The sequence below is a fragment of the Megalops cyprinoides genome, chromosome 10, assembly GCF_013368585.1.
Source record: "Megalops cyprinoides isolate fMegCyp1 chromosome 10, fMegCyp1.pri, whole genome shotgun sequence".
NCBI lineage: Eukaryota > Metazoa > Chordata > Actinopteri > Elopiformes > Megalopidae > Megalops > Megalops cyprinoides.
In genome coordinates, this window is record NC_050592.1 from 22,974,386 (window position 1) to 22,999,062 (window position 24,677).

General features: G+C 46.2%; 1 protein-coding gene across 1 annotated transcript in view; it reads right to left on the bottom strand.

Annotated features, from left to right (window-relative positions):
* Window positions 1–24,677, bottom strand: part of lars2 (leucyl-tRNA synthetase 2, mitochondrial) — a 43,274-nt gene that overhangs the window by 8,432 nt on the left and 10,165 nt on the right. The window contains exons 5-17 of the mRNA XM_036537841.1: window positions 23,912–23,972; window positions 22,419–22,508; window positions 20,408–20,551; window positions 16,429–16,536; window positions 14,959–15,118; window positions 13,889–13,993; window positions 12,219–12,334; window positions 11,116–11,399; window positions 6,090–6,188; window positions 4,087–4,224; window positions 3,531–3,634; window positions 1,785–1,967; window positions 1,358–1,527 (exon numbers count right to left, since the gene is read on the bottom strand). Coding sequence (XP_036393734.1) covers window positions 1,358–1,527; window positions 1,785–1,967; window positions 3,531–3,634; window positions 4,087–4,224; window positions 6,090–6,188; window positions 11,116–11,399; window positions 12,219–12,334; window positions 13,889–13,993; window positions 14,959–15,118; window positions 16,429–16,536; window positions 20,408–20,551; window positions 22,419–22,508; window positions 23,912–23,972 — 1,762 coding nt within the window. The remainder of the gene's footprint in view (window positions 1–1,357; window positions 1,528–1,784; window positions 1,968–3,530; window positions 3,635–4,086; window positions 4,225–6,089; window positions 6,189–11,115; window positions 11,400–12,218; window positions 12,335–13,888; window positions 13,994–14,958; window positions 15,119–16,428; window positions 16,537–20,407; window positions 20,552–22,418; window positions 22,509–23,911; window positions 23,973–24,677) is intronic.

Below are 24,677 nucleotides of genomic sequence, written 5' to 3' on the forward strand. Positions count from 1 at the left end.
ATGCTGAAACAGCCCCTCCTGGCTTCCTGCTGACTCCGCCACCACACCATCAGGTTTGACAGGGACATTTTGGGGCCACAGTAAGAACGTTCTGCCATTCTTTTCCAGTGCACCCCACAAACACTGCTCAGTGTTCACCATGATATATCAAATGAAGTTAGAAGCACTGATTAAAGAGCACAGCTCACATCATTGCTTGCTGAGCAGACACCCTCAGTGTAGAGGTTAACATGCATACCACTTAATTAGGACGGATGTGTTAATTTGGTACTTGCAGCACTGAAACAAAGCCGTTACACTTTGGAGCAAGGCTCTTCACCTGAGTGGTTTTCTGTAAAAAATACAGGTGAATAAATGGACTAAAATGTAAGTTATGTAAGTTTCCCCTGAATAAGGGAGTCAACTGACCGAAACAATGTCATGATGTGACTGAACATATTTCCATTAATGCGATGGGTTTTTCCAAATGGAGCAACACAGGTTAAGCTCCAGAGTGGCAGAGTCTGTGCTTAACCACACACATTACACTGAGTGACTTACCTGCCAATCTGCCAAGCAGAGGCAAATCACACAGCTCATTTTCTCTGAATAATATTTTCTACATTCTGTTTATTTGGTAGAGTCTTTGTGAAGGGAATTCAATCTCTGAGTTTCTCATTATATTTTTGTGAAATTCTCCTGATGCAACTGTGTCGCAGCAAAGCTAAAAACCTATCTTTGCTGTTTCAGATATGCTGTTTAGTATCTTTCCTCAGGGGTACAGGACTTAAGTGATGATGAACATTCACCCCTCAGCAGCAGCCCTGTTTCTGCTGGTCCACACTGTTTCCTGGTACAGTCAACATGTGCAAAGTTAAGACCTGCATGCTGCCACTCTCTCCCTGTCACCACCTCTCCACTGGCAGTGACCAGAATGGCTTGCTTAGTTCAGCTTGGTTCAGGTTCCAGATGGTTTCCTATTACCATTTTTGCTGACCCATGTCTGCACACCCTGCATGCGTAACTGGTGCTGGTTATGGGCGGAGTCAGCAAACTACAGAACCTCAGAGACAGAGGAGATACATATGCAAGAGACATACTGGAGTGTGTTTCCATTGTTAATCACAGCAAAAGACCAGAGGTACACAGAAGTAAAAACACTGGTCTGTTTTTTTGTTTCAGGACAATTTGAGCATTGGGCAGCGGTAGCAGTCCTGGCATACTGTCTCAATCTGGGCAAACTCCGGTACTCAGAGTGATGCCTGGCGCTAGCCCCAGGGTAATGCAACAGAAGATCAACACTGCTTCGCTGGGTCAGTGAGCTTTGGCTGCAGTGCTGTGGAGAAGCAGGACTCACACTGAGCTGCTGAGTGCGTACCTCAGCCACCGCGTAGTTCTTGTTCTCCCAGATCTTTCTGGCCTCCGCCCGTTCCTTCTTGCCCAGCAGCGCAGGGTTGGGGGCGCCCACCGTCCGCCGCGCCTCCCTCAGCTTGCTCACCAGCCCCCACAGGCGGGACTGCCAGCGCAGCACCCCGGGGATGGCGTCCGCTGCGGCCCAGGGGAGAGAGAGGAGACACATTATGTCATAAAAGGAGACATATTACATCCCACACAAGGCTGGCAAATTTCACAGAATCCCAAATTAATGAGTGGGCATTCTGAGATGGGGGAGGGGGCAGTGAAGACTTCATTCTGAGATGGCGGAGTGGGCAGTGAAGTCTTCATTCTGAGATGGGAGAGTGGGCAGTGAAGTCTTCATTCTGTGATGGGGGAGTGGGCAGTCAGTTGGAGGCGGAGTCACTTACTCTTGACGTCCCATAGGATGTCCTGCTCAGGGGGTGCGGCGTAGAGGATGTAGAGGCGCACGGTGTCGATGCCGTACTGCTGCACCACCTCCTGCGGGTCCAGCCCGTTGTGCTTGGACTTGCTCATCTTCTCCCAGGTCACCTGCAGCTTTCTCCCACTGCCTGCCTGCACAGGCTCCTCCCCTAGGGAGCAAAGAGGGTGGGGCTAATTGACAGAAGGTCACACAGTGCCTGAGAGAATCTCAGTATAACGTTCCTACCTCTGCCCCTCCCAGTTCAGGTGTTTTCAGGGGTTTTATGCTGCCATCTTGAATAATCAGCACTTGAACCAACTGCACTGCTGCTACCACCTTGCTGTGTTCCTTGAAATGTCCAATGGCAGGTCTGATAACAGCATAATCCTGCTCATGTAATGGACACGGATCATTTCAGAGAGAACTACATGCTAACACCTTTCACACAGCACCTGGAAGTGACAGATTCAGATTCTACTGCTCCCCTGACCATCCTTAAGAAATACAATCAAGTGGGCCTTGTCTTTCCCCTGCAGAGTACAAAGCGTGTAGAGGTTCTCCAGCAGGGCTTATATGTATCACTATGGCCAAATGAGCTGGAGTTTGGAAAGGGGTGGGGCTGGAATCTCAGGCCAGATCTCAGGCAAGCGGCTGCAATGTAAGAAGAGGGCCTTCGTCTCACGGCCGTTTCAGGAAGCACGGTTCTCAAACACACAAACTTACCTCATATTGGTTTTCCCCAAAAATAGACTAAACTTGGCATGACAGCCCACAAATTTGCTGATCAACGGATTCCACTGCAGATGGCCTTCAAACACAGACCATAATACGAGACAAGAGCATTACAGCAGGGTACATTTAGTACCATTCTGGCTGTCAGGAAATAAAACAGCTTTTCCTTCTGAGCTCTGTGCTGGCTGGCATGTGAAGAGCATGAATACTACATAAGCACAAAAGCACCACACCCACTCCCACTGAAGTACCGCACACACTGCAAAAAACATAGTGACCAGCTCAATTGTGTTGAAGTTTTCAAGCACGGTCTCAAATTTGGACTCCAGAGAGGAAGGACGGCGGCAGCTTCCCGCGCTGAGTGGAAATGTGGAGGACATCCTGACTATCTGCCCCATCTGTTTACTCAAACAGACGGACATAATCGGAGTTAATTCGCCGCGGCTCCTCTGACTCTCCTGTCAGGAAGCCCTGTGATGTGGCGGCCGGCTGCCCGAGCCATTCCCTCCGATTACCGCCACGCAGTCACTTCAGCGGCGCTATTTACAGAGTTGCCTAGCAACTCAAAAGCCAAATCAAGTCCCAAAACCCAAGAGAGAAGTGGAGAGGGAGGGGGATGTCAAACGGACCCATTTTTTGTGGTTTCTCTGAGTAACTCTTCACATTTACAGAGCAGAAGCTATATTTGACTCTATGTACAACAGAGCTAGTGTGCTCCATAAATCAGGAGGAGGCCATTAATATCTGCATGCTTTCCTTTCCACAGCCTCATGTCCATGCTATGGTCTGATTCTCAGTGTCAGACTGGAGTATATATTAAAAAGACACCATGAGCTCTTTTTCTCATAAATCTCAAGTCCTTAAATGCTTCAAGCTCATGAAAACTGCAGTGCCTGCCCCAGGAATTCAATCCTATGACCCTTGGGTGCTCCACACGGTCTCCCAGGGGTAATGAACACACCCAATACCCCCCAGAAGGACTTCTTAACATCGGGCTCACCTGAGAAGTCAATGTCTTCTCGCTTCAGGTACTGACCACTATCTGCCAACCGGAATGTCTGACCTTTAATGAGACCCTGGACCAGCAGTTTCCGGAAGGGCTCCCTGAAAAAATCACAAAACAGTTTAGCACACACACACACACACACACACACACACACACCCACATATATAACTCCACACCACACACACACCACACCCAAGCACATACAGCTGCACATTCACACAAAACCACAACAAGCATACACACCAAATCAGTTTTTATTAGAATCAGCCAATGCCTGGCTAGAATCAGTCAGTCTTACCAGTTCTTTTCCAGCCATTCATCTTTGATGTTTTATAGAAATGCACGGTTGTACTGTACCTGTATACTTTAGAACTGTGCAGGTGTACCATACCTGTATATCACTTCAGTGTGTAAGCAATGTGTACGTGTACTATACCTGTATATCATCTCAGTGTGTGACCACTGTGCAGGTGTACCATACCTGCATGTCATCACAGTGTGTAAGCACTGTGTACATGTACTATACTGTATACCAGATGTCATGCCATACCTGTGTGAAACCAGGTTCTGGTCCTGGCAGAAATGGCTGAGGAAGCGGGCATAGTACAGGTGCATGACAGCGTGTTCCTTTCCTCCGATGTACACATCTACCGGCATCCAGTGGTCTGTCTGTTCACGGTCAAACGGCCTGGGGACAGGGCGGAGAAGGGAGTTCCCAAAACTTATACAGGATACGGGCTACATGACAGGCATGCCACAGACAGCTACAGAGAAACAGGATCTACAGTGTAATAAAAAAACACCTTACATGAATAGCTCTCTGGGTGAAATAGCCAAAAACAACACTTCATATTAAACCATAACTATGCATAGTAATATCCACTGGGGGGCAGCCTTGCAAAAAAGAAAATTACAGCATCTAATCACCAAAGGTACCGCTAGACTGACCATACTCAAGAGAAGTGTACCAACGAGCAAGCATAATCGATTAAGGTGTATGGTGGATTATGGAAGTGAAAAAAACAAGACCAACCACACTGACCACCTGAGTGGATTTTGGGGGGGGGGGGGGTCCAGCATTTATACTGATATGTCTGTAGGCCATGATCATGTAACATTTTGACATTAAATTAAAATTAAACTTTTGATTAATTAAATTAAAATCAAATTCAAATTCAAGAGTGCTTCAGAGAGTTTAAGGGTTACATAGGAATCAGAATTATTCTGAACAAGGACATCAATCATGTACACACGTACAAACAAACATGGAACACACAAAGCACTACACGCATGGCGGATCCTTTCTGACCAGACCACAGCACATTTCTGCAATTACAAAACGCTCCTCTTAGGTCTTTAGAGCTAAGAGGAGTCTGTCGCTATAAAAGGGAAGGGTGCCACCCGTCTGCACAGACACCCTCCCTCACCCCCTCCATTGCTGTTTCGATGACAGACTTGGCCACAAGAGAGAGAGAAGCATGCCTGTTAAGCCTACTTGACCATGAGCGTCTTTGATCTGCGGATAAACGAATCCTAGCACGAGGCAACACGCCCGTGGCCTGCTCCAGAACACTAGGTCTCTGTGTGGGCGGGGCTGTTTAACTCGGGGAGGGCTGTATGTTCAGATCACAGGTGCTCCCTCACCCCTGAGGAGGCTGGTGGCTCCCTTGTGCAAACTCACCACGTGTCGAAAAAAGACAAACAGCACTGCGAATCAGACCCACGCATGACCGCCCACTGAGATACCAAATAACCCACGATAATAATGTTTAATGATAACTGAGCTAGCTAAATGAGAATTAAGCTGCGCTGGATTGATTCCCTAAGTCTCCACTCCACCACCCCCCCGCTATTGTCATATGGTCGACAACTCTCTTTTCAGACAGAAGACAAATCTGATTGCTTCTTCTGTTACAGAATAATCTGTCCACCTAAAAAAACCTCGCCTCAGTAACCAGCTTTGCTGGAAGGTCACTCGAGGAGGAGGATATCCTGATGTTCTGAAATTAATCTCTTTTGTCAAGCTCTGCATATCTCTGAAGCCATCACAGGTAACAGGCCTGAGTTTATAATCTCCACATCCAGACAGTTCAGCAGTGCATGTGTGTGTGTGTGTGTGTGTGTGTGTGTGTGTGTAAGAGAGAGAGAGATTAGATTTTTAATATCTCGCTGTTGAATTTTTTCTCGACAGCTGGTATCCCCCACCGAACTCTCCCTGTCTCTCTGCGCTCATTTTTCTCCTTCTACAGTCTGACAGCATCAGCTGTGGGCCACTATCCCCAAAAAATCCAGCCCAACACACCTGACAAACAGCAAGGGGGTGAGGAGGGGGGAGGAGACGGGCGAGATGGCAAAGTGAGAGACAGCGAGAGTGAGGGACAGAGAGAAAAAGTGAGAAAGACGGTGAAAGTGCAGGACACAGACAGCTAGAGAACATGAGGGGGAGAGACAGAGAGAGAAAGAAAGAGAGAGAGAGAGAAAGACAGAGAGAAAGAGAGAGAGAGAGAGAGAAAGCCAGAGAGCGAGCTCACACAGGGTCCCTGCCACTCTTACCTCAGTGTATTCTGTGGATCTGTGTATCTGAAGTAGTACCAGGCCGAGTCCACAAACGTATCCATCGTGTCCGTTTCTCTCCGTGCCGGGCCTTTGCACCTATTGGAATGAGAGAAAGAAGCCCTATATTTTTACATATTAGACTTTTAGATACTACGTTGTATCTTGTATCACATTATACAAGATGGCTTGAGTGACTATCCCTCGTTGTGAGACACTTCCATGGTGATATTTCAGTTGCTGTACTTGGGATTGCATACGACTTTAAAATCCTGTTATCCTAACCCCTGATATCAGAACAAAACAACCCTTTTTGTTTCTGAAACACTAAATCACACATCTTTCAGCTTCTTTTAAAGCATGAAAAAGATGCTATTTAAAATTCGGCCACTTGCACACAGCCACACTAGCAGCACTTGACAGTTCTTCGGTAATGAGTCTCAAAAGAATAGACACCCAGCCACAATTACAATCCCTGAGCCGCCTTTGCCATCACAGACTATAATCACAGCTCCATCTCAGCACAAATATGGGCGTTGTGTGGTGACATGGAAAGGGTGCAAACCAGACCCCCTACTACTTCGTCTTTTAATACCATACACTGCTGCCCCTCGAGCAGCCCCAGCAATGAGATTACCTCTCATCACAGACAATCATCCCTCATCCACCAATGCCTGCCTATTACGGAACCAGGAGAATGAGGTAAGTGCCTAGAGGTTGCTAAGCAACAGGCAAGGTGTAGCAGATTAATTTCTTGAAAGGTAGGTGCACTTTCATTTCATCACAACAAACCTGTTGTGAGTGAGTGAAGTGCGGTAGGGAGCAACATGCGCGCGAACTGAGGAAGACAGCAGAGAATTCTAGAATTCTGCCACCACGTTCCGCCCTGGTTTTGAGACACTCTCGATCGCTCGGGGCACAGCGTGACCCCCTCTGGCTCCCAGCCGCCACCCAATCTGCACTGACCTACGTCCCGCTCAGCGGGCTGCCTCACACGGCAGAGCGGGAAGTGAACCACAGCAACAGAACTGCACGGTATTGAACAGTGCACCAATCAGCAAGGCCGCACACTGTCAGCTGCAACAGCCCCAGTGACACGCTCTGAGCCACACGATCCCACTATCGGCAAAGGGGTTAAAGACTGCTGGTACAAGCTCTACTGTCTCACTCTGACTTGGTCAGCCGTGTGGGGTAGTGGTTAGGGATGTTTTCCTGTTGCTAGTAGGTTGCATGAGCTAAGTTCTATGGCACTGCTATTCCACCCATGCTTCTAAACCTGTATTCATAGAATATCCAGATGCAGAAATGGATAATATGCGACATGCAACCGATGCGTGTCATTCTGGATGAGGCTGTCTCATCGACTGATAAATAATGCAATAACCCTTTGATCACACACCTCTTCTCTTGTACAGAATGTTTCTTTCCTCTGTTAGATGAGTTGTTTCCGCACGGTAAGCTAAAAAACAAACAAGCAAGCCAGCTCTGCAGATCCTTCTCATGTCTAATTCACAAGAGTAGACTAATCCCATGCCAAACACCATCACAACACCACTCCAGGGGGGAAGCCCCCCCCCCCCCCCACCCATCCCTCAAGGAAGAAAGGGGTGTATCTCCCCTCCACCCACAGGCTGAAAAACATACACACACAATTAACAGACTGGTGTAAGAGCTCCATGTCAGAGGTTTTCAACCTGGGGCACTTCAAAGGATTGCAGAGTATAATTGGTATCAAAGTAAATAGGTAGAAACAGAAAACAGACATTAACAAAACTGAGGGGTCCAACATCATTATGGGGTTTTAACTGGAGTTAAAGCCTCCGGCCAAAGCGTAGCAGCAGTCCAGGATAAGGTCTACTCTATGTGACTGTCCTGTTTCATTAGGCGTCATGAAAACTGTATGAGCAAATCCACTTTGTCTATTTTGGTAAACTGCAGATTCGAACCAACTTGAAAAGGAACTGAGCGGTAACAGATGTGGATAATTGACTGCATTATCATCAATTACCAGCCGAAGCACGGGGAAGCGGGCAGATTGGACAGTAGAACGGGCGCTCTTCAAGCACACGGAGGGCCCCCAAGCTCCTACTATAGGCAGGGGAAGAGCGCCAGCGAATGTCAGCGCCGGGCGGTGAGCTCCCGGGCAGATGGGGCTCTCAGAGACTGGCAGGCTGCTGTGCCAGCTGGTGCCAAGGTGAGAAGCTTGCTTTCCCAAGGAAAGAAAAAAAAAAAAAAACTCGCTGGGCCATAATCAAACAAAGGGTGAAGAAGGCTCTCTCGCCACCTGCGAAAACACTGGCTTTCATGCTTGGAAGCTGCTAACTTTTTTTTTCCACAGGGCTGGCCTCATGCAGCTTTTTAATTGGCAGACCATCTCTGAAAAGCATCAGTTAAAAGAGGATATCAATGCACAGGAAATTAGTTTCTTTTTTTTTGTTCCCCCACTCCAGTTTGCTACAAGGACGAAGCAGACCTCTGAGTGCAATCTCCTGTGTTATCTCTCAGCTGCTACGCATTTCTTATGGTCTATCGCCCGTTTAATTGAATGCAGTCGAGGAGCTTTCCCCGCACAGGAAACTTCTCCTGCAGTGGCCGCCATGACGATTTGAACAGACAGGGACGGGTGCAGGGGTGCAGCGTGAGGCCGTATCTCCTTTGAAATATTAATCTCAATACAGAAGGCTTGAATTCCTAATCTTAGTGAGAGTCCGCCTTAATCCCCCCTCCATTACATCAGCAACTGTCTGCAGAATGAGGTCCGTTTTCTGTATGTGTGTATGTGCATGTGGGCATGTTTCTGTGGTGGCACCTGTGAGTGTGTGTATGTGAGTATGTATTTGTCTATGTATGTGTGCGTGCACGTGTGTGGTCTGTGTCTGTGTGCTTGTTTGCGAGTGCAAGGGGTGGGTGTTTGTGTGTGTGTGCGTGTGTGTGTGTGTGTGCGTGCATGTGCATGTGTGCGTGCTTGTGTGAGTGTGTACGAGATTAACTATGAGATTAAGTGCATGCCCTGAGGATCCTACAATGACAAGTCAAAATCTCAAAATAGCAGTTTAATCCATCAGTTTCTTCTTCATTACATTCAAAGAGATATTAAAATGGTTTCACCTTTTAAATCCAGTTCTGGGGGTGATGGTTTCCTCACCTTTCATTTCGGTACCCTACCCTAAGACACAAGACAAATCTGCCTATCAGAAGAGAGACCCACATTAACCCACCCCGTCTGACCGTTTCGGTTTCAGCGCACCGCCTCAAACTAGTCTTTTCCTCTGTCGGATCTCTCCTTACAACAGCGGTACGGGCTGAAGCGGAGCTCCAAGCGTTTACGAGGATCCCATCTGCATTAACACCAGCGGAGGTGCCACTGTCACACACATGTTGTTACATCTGAGCAATCCTCTCACACATGCACTGACTCACTGCTCTGCCCAATAGGCAAATTCAGCAGATTTATGTAATGATTCGCTTTCACGATGTTACAGCACCTCCACGTCATTTATTACGCAAGGCCGGCATCACTGTCAAAACAACCAGCATCACTTTGAAGGCTTAATACATATTATCTACTGGAAGAGTCATTGCCGCTCTCAACTCCCACAGTCAGACAGGAGGGTCTGTTACATTAATGGATCAATTTTGCTGAGAGAGAGAAGTGCATTTATCTCAAGTGTTTGACTCCTGGAGGGCCCTTGGCTCTTTCTACAGGAACACGGATTTATAAACAGAAAGCACTCACAGAGCGGTCATGAGAAAGTAGTATCTGTTGCGGCTAGAGGAGGGGTCCGTGACCTATGGTTTTTGGAAAAATCCCCAAATTAGTTGAGGTGCTTCCATTTCTACACACAGTAGCACAGACTACTGCTTTTATACAGATGCCAAAACACAACCTGGACAAATTCCATACTTTAGAAAGGATTCACTGTGGGGCACACTGACTGCATGAGAATAATACAGATCATCCAGGTTACTATCCCCATATAACATCCCCAAGACTTCATATCACATTTTTTTAACTGCTTGCTGTAATATTCACAATTTGCAGCAATGGGCAATTGCTGCATTTTAGGTGAATTTAATGTAAGCTGACTGATTGTGATCCAATACTGGTATATCATGTTGTTTTCCATATTATGGAAATGAAAAGGATATTGTAATTCCTGTCTCCATAAAGCAGTTAACCGCGGATGTGGGCGTGTCGATACAGAATGCATCACCAGGTGTGATATTCAGATCTCTTAGAGTTAAAAGCATCACCAGCGGGTTTTTTAACTATTCCAAGTTGGCGCTGTTTCAACACACGGAAGAAGACTGAATAAAATGAATGCCACTGAAATCCGCAATTGCATTATCCCTGACATCTCATAATTCCTGCTTACTCAGATTTGTTTTTTCATAATATAAAAACAGGCCTCTAGCATTTTTTTTATTGAAAAACAATACTGGGTGACCACAAGAAGGTCACATTATGTGATATGTGAAACAGACTGTGTTAAGCAGATGGATGGTTGGGCTGAAATGAACTGTTTTGCACAGTGTGGATGACCGCGGCCAGATCAGGATTATCACACAGAAAGAGGGCCCTGGTTCCTCACAGCCTGGTTCTTCTTCCACACACAGGGACTCTTTAACCCTACCTAAACATGTGTGGACATGCTGCCTATATCCATCTTTCACAATTGTTTTACTGACAGCAAGCTTCGTGAGATCACGTAGCCCAGCTGAAACACAGCATACCACAATGGAAGCCACCTTCAAGACTGGGCAGCACACCTCTGACACCATATTTCACGGGGTGTGAATCAGCGGTAGGACAGCACTCTGTACTGAGCAGCAATCAATTCCACAGTCAATGTCTGTGATTCACGGTGTCTGGCAGAGAGAAGCAATGAGCTTTGCTGCACACCATCTGGGGGTCAAACCCACAGCCATCGAGTCTCAGTGCAGGATATTCTGGAGCTTTGGACATTGCCCTGTTTCACTGCACTGACAACCTCAAACTGAACATCAAGGACTTTCTGTTTCTGACCTGGGGCAGTGACAGTGGGTCCAGTCCTTGGCAGCCTCCAGTGGGGATGCCCCCTTCCCAGTGAGCGAGGGCAGTTTAGGCAGGATGACGGGGAGGTCCTCCTCAGGCACAGCAACCGGCCCGCAAGAGGCACAGTGTATGATGGGGATGGGAGTTCCCCAGTAGCGCTGTCTTGAGATCAGCCAATCACGGAGCTTTGAGCTGGTGAGGTGACCACCCACATTCTTCTCTCTGGCCTTCTGGGTGATGGGGTCAAAGGCCTCCTGTCTAGTAAGGCCTGTGAACTGTCGATATTTTGAAGGAGACAGGTGAAAAAAGGGTTTAGTATCTGTCAAAAATTAAAAGGAGAACAGTTAGCGTCCATATCAAACAATCCAATTACAATTCAAAAAAATATATTGCTTCCTCTGCTAGTGAAGCACAGACAAATTAGTCAGTTTGATTAAGTACCATATTTCTACCAATCTATTCGTTAAATCAGAAACATTTCATGTCTAATGGTATACTGAGACAATAGCAATTTCCTCTCAGTTCTCACAGCTCTCTCATGTGTGAAAGCAGACAACAATTAAACACCAAATACTCACAACAACCCTCTTAAAATAAAACCAAGTGCTGTGCAGCAGGTTACAATCAGCAGGGAAATGTGATGCTGAGATCCTGCCCCTGCTGTTACATTGGCAGGGAGTAGAAGGGGATAAAAAAGGAAAAGGGATGAGCATCAATGGGACAGCGTGGCTTCATTAACCCTGGGTGGAGCTGCCTTATGCCGTCAACCACTGATTGACCGAAACCAATCTAATCAGTTAGCTCTTGAGGGTACGACACTCTGACTGCCAGAAATCATCAAGGCATTATGACACATAATAGCACCAACCATTAAGAGATTCATCAGAGTTTAACTGTGCTGGGTAGTGAGCAGAAGAGGCAAGGAAAGAAAAGAGGTGATGAGTGTGAGAGAAGAGAAAAAGGTGTTGATGAGAAGGGAACAGAGCGATACAGGAGGCTGTGGTGAGAGGACAACAGAGGGATGGAGGAGGTGCTAGCGGGAAAGGCGGAGAGGAATGGAGGGGGGGAGGAGATGAGGCGCCTGAGCCGCAGACCTCTGCAGAGTTGAGCAGTGTGTGTGTTCCGTCGGGTCGGCTCTCTAGCACCGTGTCCCAGCTCAGACCCAGCGCCACGGCCACCGACGCCTCCTCCACACTGCTGTCAGGAATACCTGCCAGGGAGGGGGAGGGAGGGAGAGATACAAACAGACAGGGGGAGAGGGAGAAAAGGAAGGGGACACAGAGATAGACAGGAGGAGAGGGAGGAGGAGAGGGAGATGGATGGAAAGAGAGACAGAGAGAGACAGAGAAATGAGGGAGGGAGGGAGACAGGGAGAGAGAGGGACGAAAAGGATAACAGTAGTTGCTTATAACACACACACAGACTGCTGTTAAGTGTCTGCAAAAGGAAGAGACAAAGTGACCGTACTGCTTTATGTAGAACACCCCACACACACACACACACACACAATGCAATGCTTAAACACAACATAGCCCAACTTTGTCACAGTTTCACACACACGCATGTTATCAACTGTCACACTTGCTGGGACCAGTCCACCTATAAATGACCCACTCGGCTGGTACCAAGACAATCCGAGGCACCTCAGGGCTCTCAGGGCTTGTAACGGACATGTTTCAGGTTCAATAAATGAATGCTCTGAACCTTGTGTCTGTTCACCAAATGTAGCCACCACCAATACCAGTGTTGCCTTCTTCGGCCAAACAGCAAGTGAGACTGGGCTTGTTTATTATGGGACCTCCAGAAAAAACCAGGTTGCTGCTGGAAACAGGGCCGCAGGAAGCATTCTTCCTCATGGACCATGTAAATTTTCTATTCCAGAATGTAAATGGGGGAACTGTGCAGTATGATGTGTGGTCATTTGAATGAAATATTAAATCAAAATCCTTACTCAGTGTGGACATTGAAAGATTCCATAGTGCTAATCTAAAGAGTAGGGGTGTTAACCTGGTTGTGGTGGCCAAAGTCCCAATCTGGCTTGTTCAGTCTGGCCACCTAACAATCCAACAGCTGGCTGGCTATGCAATCCCTGCCACTCCCTATCTATCTTCCCATAGTTGTCATTATAATAAAAATGAAAATTAGTTCCTAATTGACTTGGTTAGTAGAGGTTAAATTTAATAAACAATGAAATAAACTGATGGAAAAACTGCACGCCTCTAGGATACAAATACAGTAACTCAGTAAAGCTAAAGCAGAAACGAGGGCTGGACGCGCCCTACTATTCACGTGTGGAGAAGGGAGGGGGTCAGAAGTCCTGATGATATACTAACGGTTACATCTGCACTACAATTTGTTACAAATTACTACAACAAGCAGCTGTAACACGGATGGTAAAGATAACATGTTTGCTTGCATAATCGCTAGAGAAAAGTCAAAGCATGGAGAGTAGCAGTTGGTGCAGAGGTTTCATTATTCAATCCCTCAGGGTAAACCACACATACATGGATGGATACATACACATACACGCACGCACACACACACACACACACACACACACACACACACACACACACACACACACACACACACACACACACACACGCACACACACACACACTCACTCACTCACTCACTCACCCAGCCACCCACATCCACATCCACATCCACACCCACACACACACACACATGCACACATAAAATGGAAACATAAGTAGAGTGGCATCAACCAAACACACACACAGGCACACGCACACACACTCACCAATCACAGTGTCCAGATGACCCTCAAACTCTGTCTTGGCGGATATGACCACAGGGACCTCCCGGCCGGTGAACACGTTGAGGGCAGTGACAGCAGTCAGGCAGTCTGTGGGTGGGGTCAAAGGTCACGGCGGAAAAAGAGGAAGACTAGCACGTTAATTAGGTGTGCCCTCCCAAGGCTCTTCATTAACAACAATAACTCGTCAGAGAGAACCCCACACCCCCCCCCCCCCATTGGGATTCCCAATTAAAACACACAGAGGCAGCAAAAGCAGCGGAGCGACACCTCCTCCCCCAACATATACACACACCAGGCGACACCCACGCAGTTTTCGACACAGAGCTGAGCAGCCTACAGCAGGCAAATTCCACATGAGAAGCCATCGCCAACGAACGGCTTCCCTGTTCAAAACGGGCTGCCAGGGCGTCACGCTCTCGCCCGCAGCCACGGCACACGAGCGGACAGCCCGTTCCCAGATCATTACAGGGCTGCTGCTGCTGTCCAACTCGTATCACAGTTTTTACAAAAATGCTGCGAAGATATGCTCATCTACGTTTTCTCACTGACGTCGGGATCATGTCTGGAGAGCTCTCTGAGGATAATACTGCATCTGCACCAACTAGCTATAGCTTAAAGGTCAGAATCCCATCTTAACACAAGGTGGGAAATAACCTTTAAAACAGCATATAGTACTTCCTAGAAGCGTTCTATGAGTGACATCCCAGAGACAAGGATTTCTGGTACTGTCCAAGTAGTCTGATCCAGCAACAGTAGAAACCTTTTGATTCCTTAACTTTCTCAAACCATTCTGAGAGAGATTTTGTTAGTTTTCTCTAAATTATGTGGTTGTGTAAGTGACATTACATTACATTACGTCATTTAGCAGACGCTCTTACCCAGAGCGACTTCCAAATAAGTGCATCACTATGCTAAGAGTAGTTATTGAGAAGTATTACAAGAGGCCAGTAAGATACTGAATTAAGTGCTAAGTTAAGTTACACGTTTGAAACAAGTCAAATGTCTCATGGGCTCCCAGCCAATGGCAGCGTTGGGCAGTTTTCCCCCCTCACCTTTCCCAGACTGGAAGGCGGCATCCAGGACGGGGCGGAGGGGGCTAGAGCCGTGTAGCAGGCGGTGGGAGGGGAGGATGGCGAGGTAGGCGGCCCCAAATACAGCCTCAGGGGTCGGGGTGTAGGCCGCCAGCTTCTCCCCTGTCTCCTCACCGCTCACCTACGGGACACCAGCGAGAGGCAAGGACAGGATAGCTGACTTGCTGTACAATTACATTACACTACATTATTGTCATTTAGCAGAACAAACTGCTTGTGATGAAGAGGTATGAAAAGCTGAGGAAACAGGACACCACTAACCGTATTTGAGCAAACACCAGTGCTAAACATAGCTCTGAGATCGTAAGTGCGTGCCTAGATCAGCGTGTAAGTGCAACGCTATATACACGACAGAGGGACTGTACCATTCCAAACACAATGCTAACAGATACCCTGAAGAACACTTCCACAGAGGTCCAGTGTCTCTCCCCCAAAAATAATAGTGTCTACTTACATCAACCACGACCACCTGTGTTCCACATTAGTAGCTTTGTAACAGATCACACTCTCATTATGATCACATGGCAATTCAAATGCCAGCACAATAACAGATTACAGGAACAATTACGTAATGCACTGTATACAGAATATCACCCAATGCTGTTATTATGAGCATGAGGGTTTCAAGAGCTCTGGAAATATATCCATAGATTAAATAAAAAATAAAACCACTCAAACCCAAAATGATTTCCGATTTAGGATGGAGCTATTTGGCAGGAAGAGAACTAAGCAGCCATCAAACACAGATCGCAGGGTAAAATAAAACATTCAAGCCATTTTTTTGACATTCTGGAGTATCTGGAGAGTACCCGCTACAATCTTCGAATCTAATTTGACACATTCCTGCATGCCGTTTACAAAATGACTGCTGGCAGCACTTTTAATTACCCATTCTGCCTCTGTCATACCCCAGATTTATTACACTTCCATGGGCCCTGAAGAGACAATAATCCTTCCTCTCTTTCGAGATGTGATTAAGATTTTAATAAGCAAGGCATTTCCTCCCAGTGCATTTTTCCTCCCATTTCAAAGAGCAATATAATCAGGGTCAAGCAATTCCATAACAGAAGTACACATTGAACTTTGAGAAATAATAAGTGCGTTCTTTCATCTAAGAAGTAATGTGAAAACATTACAACAGTACGGAAATCTCCCTGAAAACACTCTACTCTTGACCTCTCACTGACAGTATAAAAAAAGTATATATTGATGCTGTATAAAACAAGGTCAAACTTTACAACATCTTAACTCAACGACTGCTTCTGGTGAAAACTGTGCTAGATAATCAGTCTTGTTCTGTGCGAGCTACATGTGAGTTAGGCTGGCCCCTTGGATAAAACCATGACAAAATTCAATAATTCTTCCTTTGCTTTCACAGGAAGTGAATGACAGTGAAACAGGAAGTGAACGGTGGGACGAAGGGTGGCTTACTTTTAGGAGGAAATCAAAGTAGCAGCCGGTGCAGTCCCCGATCCAGTTGGCCTGCATCCCTTTGACTCCATACCACTCCGGGAGTTCAGCAAGGGCGTCCAAGAGGGGCTGTGAGACACACAGTGACATCAGTGCCATCACTGTCTACCACTCACAGACTAACATCTGTCCACAACGCCAGCAGTTATGGGCCCTTGTCTTTACACACCCACATGTTTCTGTTTCAAAGGCACAAACACCACTTCAGACAGTTTCCTATGACTAACACACCTGCCCTCCTTTACTTCAATTAGCGTCAACCAAAAATGTCTCGAAAATCTGCTCAAAATAACTTAACCCAACTGCAAAGTTTGATGACTGAATTCCATGTTAAGTCCCCATTAAGTCAGGCTGTAAGACCCTTTGGATCTGTTCCACCATTTCACTATTAGCGCTTCAGCTCCCATTTGGCTGACAGAAGTCTGCATTTCCGGAGGACTTTTTCAGTGCACAAAGATAACAGATACAGATACAGATTCAGCCATTCATTGATGATCATCACAACAATTCATTCATCCCTTAATGTGGCATTCAACTGTAAATGAGCACTGATAGTAAGTGGAAACATGTGCCGGGACATAAAAGCTAAAAGGCGTTTTTGATGAGCAGAAAGTGGCTGCAGCATGTGGGTAATGTTGGCCCCATTTTCCAGTGCGCGGAGCGCTGTGTCCCTCCCCCCTGCCCCGTCTCCTCTGCACAGCCTCTGTGATGCTGTTAGAGCACAGCCAGTGCAGTGCCACATAACAGCCGAGGAAGCCCCAGCGCATTACAGAGGAAAACATCTCCTTCAGGGCGCCCTCCTCACTAGCCTGTTTCCCTTATTACTGGAGCTCCTGGAACTCCTTATTGCTGCATACATACACACCCACAGATGCACACACATGCACGCATATATACACATAAGCACAGATGCATGGGCACTTGTGTAAGTGATTGTATGTGAATGCAAACATACACACATATGCACACATGCCCTTGCACACACATGTGCACGCGTGTGATAGCACTCACATGCGCACACACACGCACAGTTCACCAGGTGAGGAGTCTATATGAATATGACATGCAAGAAAAACTGGTAGAGGCCTGTGGGGCATGTGCAAATGGAGCTGCATATAACCAGCAGGGCTGAACCAGATGGGCCCTCAGGCTCTGAATGCAGCCAAACAGACCTTTTGTTGATATCTCTTTCTCCCTCTGCCACAATCCATTACTAACTCCGTGCCAGAGAGCCGCAGAGAGAGATAGAGATAGCCTCCACTCTTCCGCTCCGCTCATTAACAGCCGGTGACTAATGCGCGCTCAACAAAGAGGAAGTCTGGCACTTCACAGGAAGGAGAAAGTGTGATGGAGCTCTCCCGCTCCAGTTCTGCCTTCTAATTTCACAACTTCTTGGGGTCGCATCTGCTGAAAGACAGCGTGGATTAACACTCCGCCATGAGTTCTTATAGGTTTGTCCGCCAAACAATTTCCAGGGAGACGCTCCTCTTGCCTTCAGTCGGCAAACAATATTTTGTCCGTGACACAGAGACACAGAGAGGAAGTGATTCATCTGTCCGGAGAAGCATTCTGAGGTGTCAAAACTAAACACAGATGTCACTGAGAAGGAAGGAAAAAAAAAACAGAAACCTGCAGTGTGAACTCCCGCTTCGGCCTAGGCCCTTGAAAAGTAACATTTATATCTTCATCTATCCAAAAAAAAAAAAGAAAACATAAACAATACTTCTCAAAATCCAGTTTCACCAACAAATGAAATCTCGAGAACCAGTGAAAGCATCTCCATAGCAACCAAGCAAAGCTATAAAACGCAATGTCAATAAAATAAATGTGGTGGTGTGTAGGTGTATTTGTGTGCCTTAGTCACAGCAGATAGAACTGAGCACTACTTCTGATTTTATATTATCATATAAATATAGATATGGTTGTATTCATATACACATAAGCATACATATAATTTGAGCATACAATTCTGAGCTGATTAGCAGTCCCGAATCTGCCTGTGAGGATGCAGAATTAAACTCAGCCATGCACATCAGCACATTCCTGTCTATGTGTACCCGATTTTGCTGGAGATGGGTGAAAACCGAGTCATTATGTGATCCATGCCAATCATTCCTGCAGTGCCATGTTACAGTGGTGCCAGAACGGTAACCACCCAGAATCTCTCGAGAGCCAAGGATAAAAGCTAGAAAATAAAAGATAAAAGAGAGTCCTTAGCTGTGGCCAGCGGCTGAGTCTTAAAGATGTATATTTAGGAGTGCCTTCTTTAAACACTTCATGATCCAGAAAGCAAACACACACGCACACACACGCACGCACACACGCACACACACAGGATTCTACTTCAATTACAGCAGTCCTGTTGAGCAGGCTTAGTCCACTCTATTAAGGAAGGTAATGCCCCCCCACACACCCCCACCCTCGTCCACTCCACTCCAAGCTGCGCTCACACACGGCACTTTAGCATTGCGCAAATTACACACGCGGCAGCGCCGCCACGGCTCCCGGCTCTGCCACCCTGATGGGGAGGGGATGCTAAAGCACTCCAGCGTTTGCAGAGCATTTAGAGCACCCAATGCACAGCACAGGGCCAGCCATCAAAGCCGTACAGCTGAACAAGGCGCAGTGCTCCACCTGCCATAGCAATAACACAAACACCATGCCCGCTGAATGGCTTCCAATTAAAAAGGACAAACAGGAACAGGTCTGAATGATCACTTTTGTTCCAATACAAAAGTGACACATTGTGAATTTTCACATCATTTTGCAGGTGGCCGCAGCTGACCCATTTTCCCATTACAAGCCAAGCTACTGGGGTGTGCAGTGATCCCACTTCTTCTGATGACTACCCATCGACAATCAAAGAACTGTAAGTGCACCGGAACACACCCAATGGAGAACTGTAAGGAAGTCAACCCAACGACAAATCCTCATTCACCCAATGCATTCGTCTGGTCTTCAAGTCTTCAAAGCATCCCAGTGCCTTTGATGGATTTAAGTACATGTGTCACATCCAGTCTTGGACAATAGCAGCACCTTGAGAGAGATCCGTCCACGTCATTTCCAATCAGACACCGAGGCCAACACTCCCGTGGCCCTGCAAGGCCAGTGCGTCCCCCCTTCCCCGGCCAGGAATTAATCACTGTGACAACCAGCAGGGGCCACTTTGCAGTGGCCTTCCCGCTGTAAAATGCAGGCATCTCATTAACTCGTCCGTCTGAGCCTCAAACCCAATATCGGACTGCCGCTTTCGCCCCCTTCAGCTCCTTTGATTGCCAGGCCACTGCTTCCTGCCGCCCGGTGACCACGGATTGAGATAGCACAAACCCCGCTGCCCTCCACTTTGAATCGCCGAATGCCACTGCCACGGCCAGCCTCTGACGATTGGTTCAGAAGTCAAGGTGGCAGCGGAGGTTAATACCACGCAGGCCTCCTAATTTGATGTACGTGGTTGTCCTCAGAAAAGGTTTGCAGGAACAGAGGGGGCTCCGACAAGGGGGCTTCAGATGTGCGCTCTGAATAATCTGGACCGCAGGGGTGGTTCACGGGTTGTCCTGGGGCAGTTTCTTTCTGAGGAGGTTTCAGAAAGACACCTCGGGCACTGCGACTCGTCTCTCTAGCATAACACCTTTTTAATATGCTGGGCATCACAGACTCATGAATATTCATCAAATTCCTCCCCTCATCCTCATCCAAGGGTCTTTGATAGCCTCCACAGGACTGACTGATAAATGCTCAGAACTGTCCAAATACTTTATCTGCGTTTTTCCTTTTTTTCCAAAACCTCCCTAAATTGAGAATGGAAATATAACTCTGTTATGAAGCTTAATTAATGGAACTGGTAAAGACGGCCTGTTCAACAGTCAGTATGTTCCCTATTTCACCTGACAGGTGAAGTAAGGCTGAGCTGTGGTCGAGTGTTGAAGAGCGCCGGTCCCACCTTGGCATAGTTGGTGGTCTTGATGAACCACTGTTTCAGCAGTTTCTGCTCCACGAGGGCCCCTGACCTCCATGACCGGCCAGTCTCGTCCACCTGCTCATCCGCCAAAACCGTCTGGTCCACTGGGTCCCAGTTCACGAGCGCCTGGGCAGAGCACAAATGTACAAGCACAAACAGTCAGACTACCGTGAAAGCCCACAGAAAATGCAGCCCATGTAAGCACGGTTTCCATATTCATAGAACACCACAGATTGCATGACGTGCAGACTTGCTCCTTGCCTGTCCTGATCACAGGACAGTGGTAATGGTATTTTTGTACCATACCATGAGCCAGAAATGGAGTGCACTGTTTCTTAAAACACAAGACTGCAGGTGTGATTCCTTGATGGGGTACTTTAGCCTTCAACACAGCACTTAACCTGCTGTACTGTATCAAATACCCAGCAAATTAACAAATACTGTAGCAAATAACCAGCTGCAGTAATGGAAGATATATTTAATTTGGGATTTGTAAGTTGCCCTGAAAAAAGGTGGCTGCCAAATAAGAAATAAATCAATGCTGTTTTTTTTCATGAATAGAGCATTGGGGCACCAGGTCAAAGTTCATTCCAGAAGAACAATGAATTTTGTTAAACGGCAGGGGGTAATTCTGTAGTTAATGGCCCTAGAGATAAGCAATCTTCAACAGCTCCACGGGTCTGAAAATGGCCATTTCCCCTGGCATTCCATTCTAAAGCAGGCTTGGCCTCTCCATAATGAATCCTGCCTGTGATTCTACAGCAGTCGCTAAGCTCGCAGGCTTTAAACACATGCACATAATTCTGAAGCCTGAGGCAAAATGAGAAAGAGAGAAAAATGGATATTTATGCCCTGACCGCCAAAGACAGACCCCCACTACTTAACATGCAGGCTTGGAGTATTTCAGCATCAATATTTCAGAACATAGCCGGCCCACAAATCAGAGAAATTACAAAATGTAAATAGGAACAATTTGCGCTCCAGGAGTCTCCCACTAAAAGCGAAACTCAACGGCACCTGCTCAACGCTACGGCCGCTCCAACAAAGAGCTCTGCATCACTGGGGAGCTGTCTCAATCATGTCTTATTACCCAGAAAAGAGTTCAGTTCTAATTCATCTTTACATCTTTATAGGGCACCTTTATCATTGGTTACTGCAATACATTAACAGCACCGATAGAAAAAGGTTTCAGTGGCAGTACCAGTGACAAGGTCTTCTGAGGTGAGCAAAGCAGTACAGATAGGGGTAGAATCTGCCTGGCCTGCAAAAGGGACTGCATGGCAGAATTTTTAATGATCCTTCAGTCCATGGCTTCTAAATTCAAATGATCAAGTAAACAAACAGACATTTTTGTGTTCATTGATGATACAATCAGGTATTGATATACATTTGTTTTTTTTTTAGCATGTCATTTTGTTCTTTCAATCACTTATTAGTCTAACTTTTCTGTCTATTGGCAAGTTTGCTACCTAGGGTCCAATCAGGGTCCAATCTTACACTTCTATAGGCATTTGCATTAAGTATTACAGTTAATAAATGTCCTCAAGGTCAAAGAGCTGACTTCACTCACACCCCTAGCTTTTAAAGATGTTTATTTGGTTAATATGAATAAAAGTGGCTGTTTGAATGTCAGTTTGTTTTCTGCCGTATCCCCTTTATTGAACCCTGTTTTTGGCATCACCAATTGTGTAGTAGACTCATCTTACCAAAACAGCCTGTGCCCTTTTGCAGGAGCACTAAGGGAAGACAAATGCAATCCTCTGAAACCTTTTCCTGTGGCCAATGGCAATTTTTGACACTACAAGTCACACAGCACACCACAGTGGAGTGGGCAGTCACTGGGGGATAGGCACTAATCCACTGACGTCATCGGAGCACGTCCCAAGCCTTTCAAATGCCAGCCCTAGCCCTCTATCTGAGTGTCTTGCCAACTGAGCCAGGAGCCCAGTTTGACTCTATCTGATATAAAACATAACCCACAGAGCCCTCCTACCTCTTTCTGATAGGCCAATCCCGCTTCAAAGAGTTTTACAAACAGGTATTGGGTCCATTTATAGTAGTTAGGTAGGCAGGTGGTAATTTCCTATTGAGAGAGATGACGAGATGACAAGAGTTTAAGATAGGTGCAACAATTCAAATTACGCTACATGAACAGCATTCTCCACAGCTTATTAAACAGTCATGTATGTATACATTTTGCTGTAACATACACACACAGCAAATGCTCTCTGTTTTATGGTCAGATAAATTCAGCAATTATCCAACACCAGCGGGAGTTTAATTAATCAAAAGACACATTTAACTTTGGATATGGACCTTCAGCAGTTTGTTCAATCCAACAGTTCAACTGGGTCTGCAGATATTGCTCAAGATATCTGTCAACAGCGCAAAAAAAAAAAAAAAAAAACTATTTCTGCTTTGGAATCACTATGATACATGACATTAACAGTTAAAAGATTTTCTCAGGTTTTTAACAGCAAACTCATATAAAATTCATGTCTGAGGGAAAGCAAGACCACTAATGGGGCCGAATGCAGGTAACAGGCAGCAAGAGATTTGTCTACTCCTGTGTGCATTTTAAAAATACAGCAAAAAGCACTCTATACCAGCAGTCGCTATTGCCTGTCTGATAAGATGACCCCCTTCCCCATTTCTTTGATGTCCTTTGTATGGCCCTTAGGGAATGCAGGACAAAGACTCAATACTGCAGCAATGAGCACATTTCCATGGTTTTCAAAATGAGAGTGCATTTCTGTGATTTCCCAATCAAGGGTGTATTGCTATGCAAATTAATAGTGCACTTCTCCAATTTGTCATTTATTTATTTGATTTTCAGGAATGTACTTCTGTGTCAGATGAGCATGTATTTCTTTAATTTCCCAATTTAGAGCATATTTCTGTGATTTCCAAACTGATAGTTTATTTCTGTAACTGACAATATGAGTGGAATAGTTCCACAACGTTAGAATATTCCCAAGAGCAAAGTCTTTATCCCATTTTTTAAATAATTTTTTTCCCTCAGATGCTACTTTTTTTTCAAAGCACAGTACAAACTGGGGTAAGTGGATGAAACAATATTTCTGTAAGTACATATTTCCAAACCTTACACCCACATACAGACTATGAGAAAAGCAGACAGTTCTAATGCCAACTTCATAGCTTTAAAGACACAACAGATTGATTCAAAAGTTTAATTCTGAACTGTTTAACACTTACAGGCAGATCAAATCATGACTTGATTTTGGTTTGTTGCCAGATGAACACTTTCGATTTTTGGATTTTTGGATTTCTAATTTGCAGCAGAAAAAGGGCCACATGTTCAAACAGAGCTCCATAAATGGTGTCAGTGGCATACGGCACAGACACCACACACTTATAAGTACATGCATGCAAGACACACACAAGTACCTGCATGCACAGTCACGCATACACACACAAGAGTATCTGGACAGGGGTTACAGGTAGAATTCGGCAGCCCTGACTCACCCTGTCCCAATTAAAGCAGAGCCCCAGGCTGTCGAGCTGCTCCCTCATGGACTGGATATTGCTGCGTAGAGAGAGGGAGTGAGAGTGTGAGAAAGACATAGAAAAAGATATAGAAGGGAGAGACTAACAGGGAGGAAGAGAAACAGACATACACAGAGGGTCATGACAAGGAAAGAAATGATGGAGAGCATGATAGACAAGTGGGAGAGAATGACAGAAGGGTGGAAGGAGAGAGGCAGGAAGGGAGGAGGAAAATGAGCAATAATGATCAAATATGAGAAAGGAGAAGAGAGAAATACAAAATGCACAAAATCAGGGACAGAGAGAGAGAGCTTTAACCAGGATAAACATCAGTTTTTGTAGGATGGTCTTTGTGAGACAGGCATTTCTGAAGGGTGATTTTTTCATGTCTCAATTTAAAAAAGGAACACAATTCAAAAGAAATGCAACAGGGCAGAGAAGGATGGAAGAGATTCACAGCCAGGGGACAGCTACAGTCCGTCATGACAGATGGCCGCTCAGTCCGTGTCATTATCAGCATGTTCACACTCAGTGACCTCTACATGTTGGTTCTGTATGTCCCCCGTGGGCGGCAGTTTTAATCACCTCTCGCTCTTTCTCACTTACTCCAGACTGGCTTTGCAGAGAGGTGACAGAAGGTGAGGGCAGGAAAGGTGCTCATAAGGCAAGACAGGTCTGGGTCATGACATCTAAGCACCGTGCACCACACCTGCCTTTGGGGTACCCTACACCCCCTCTGACTGCA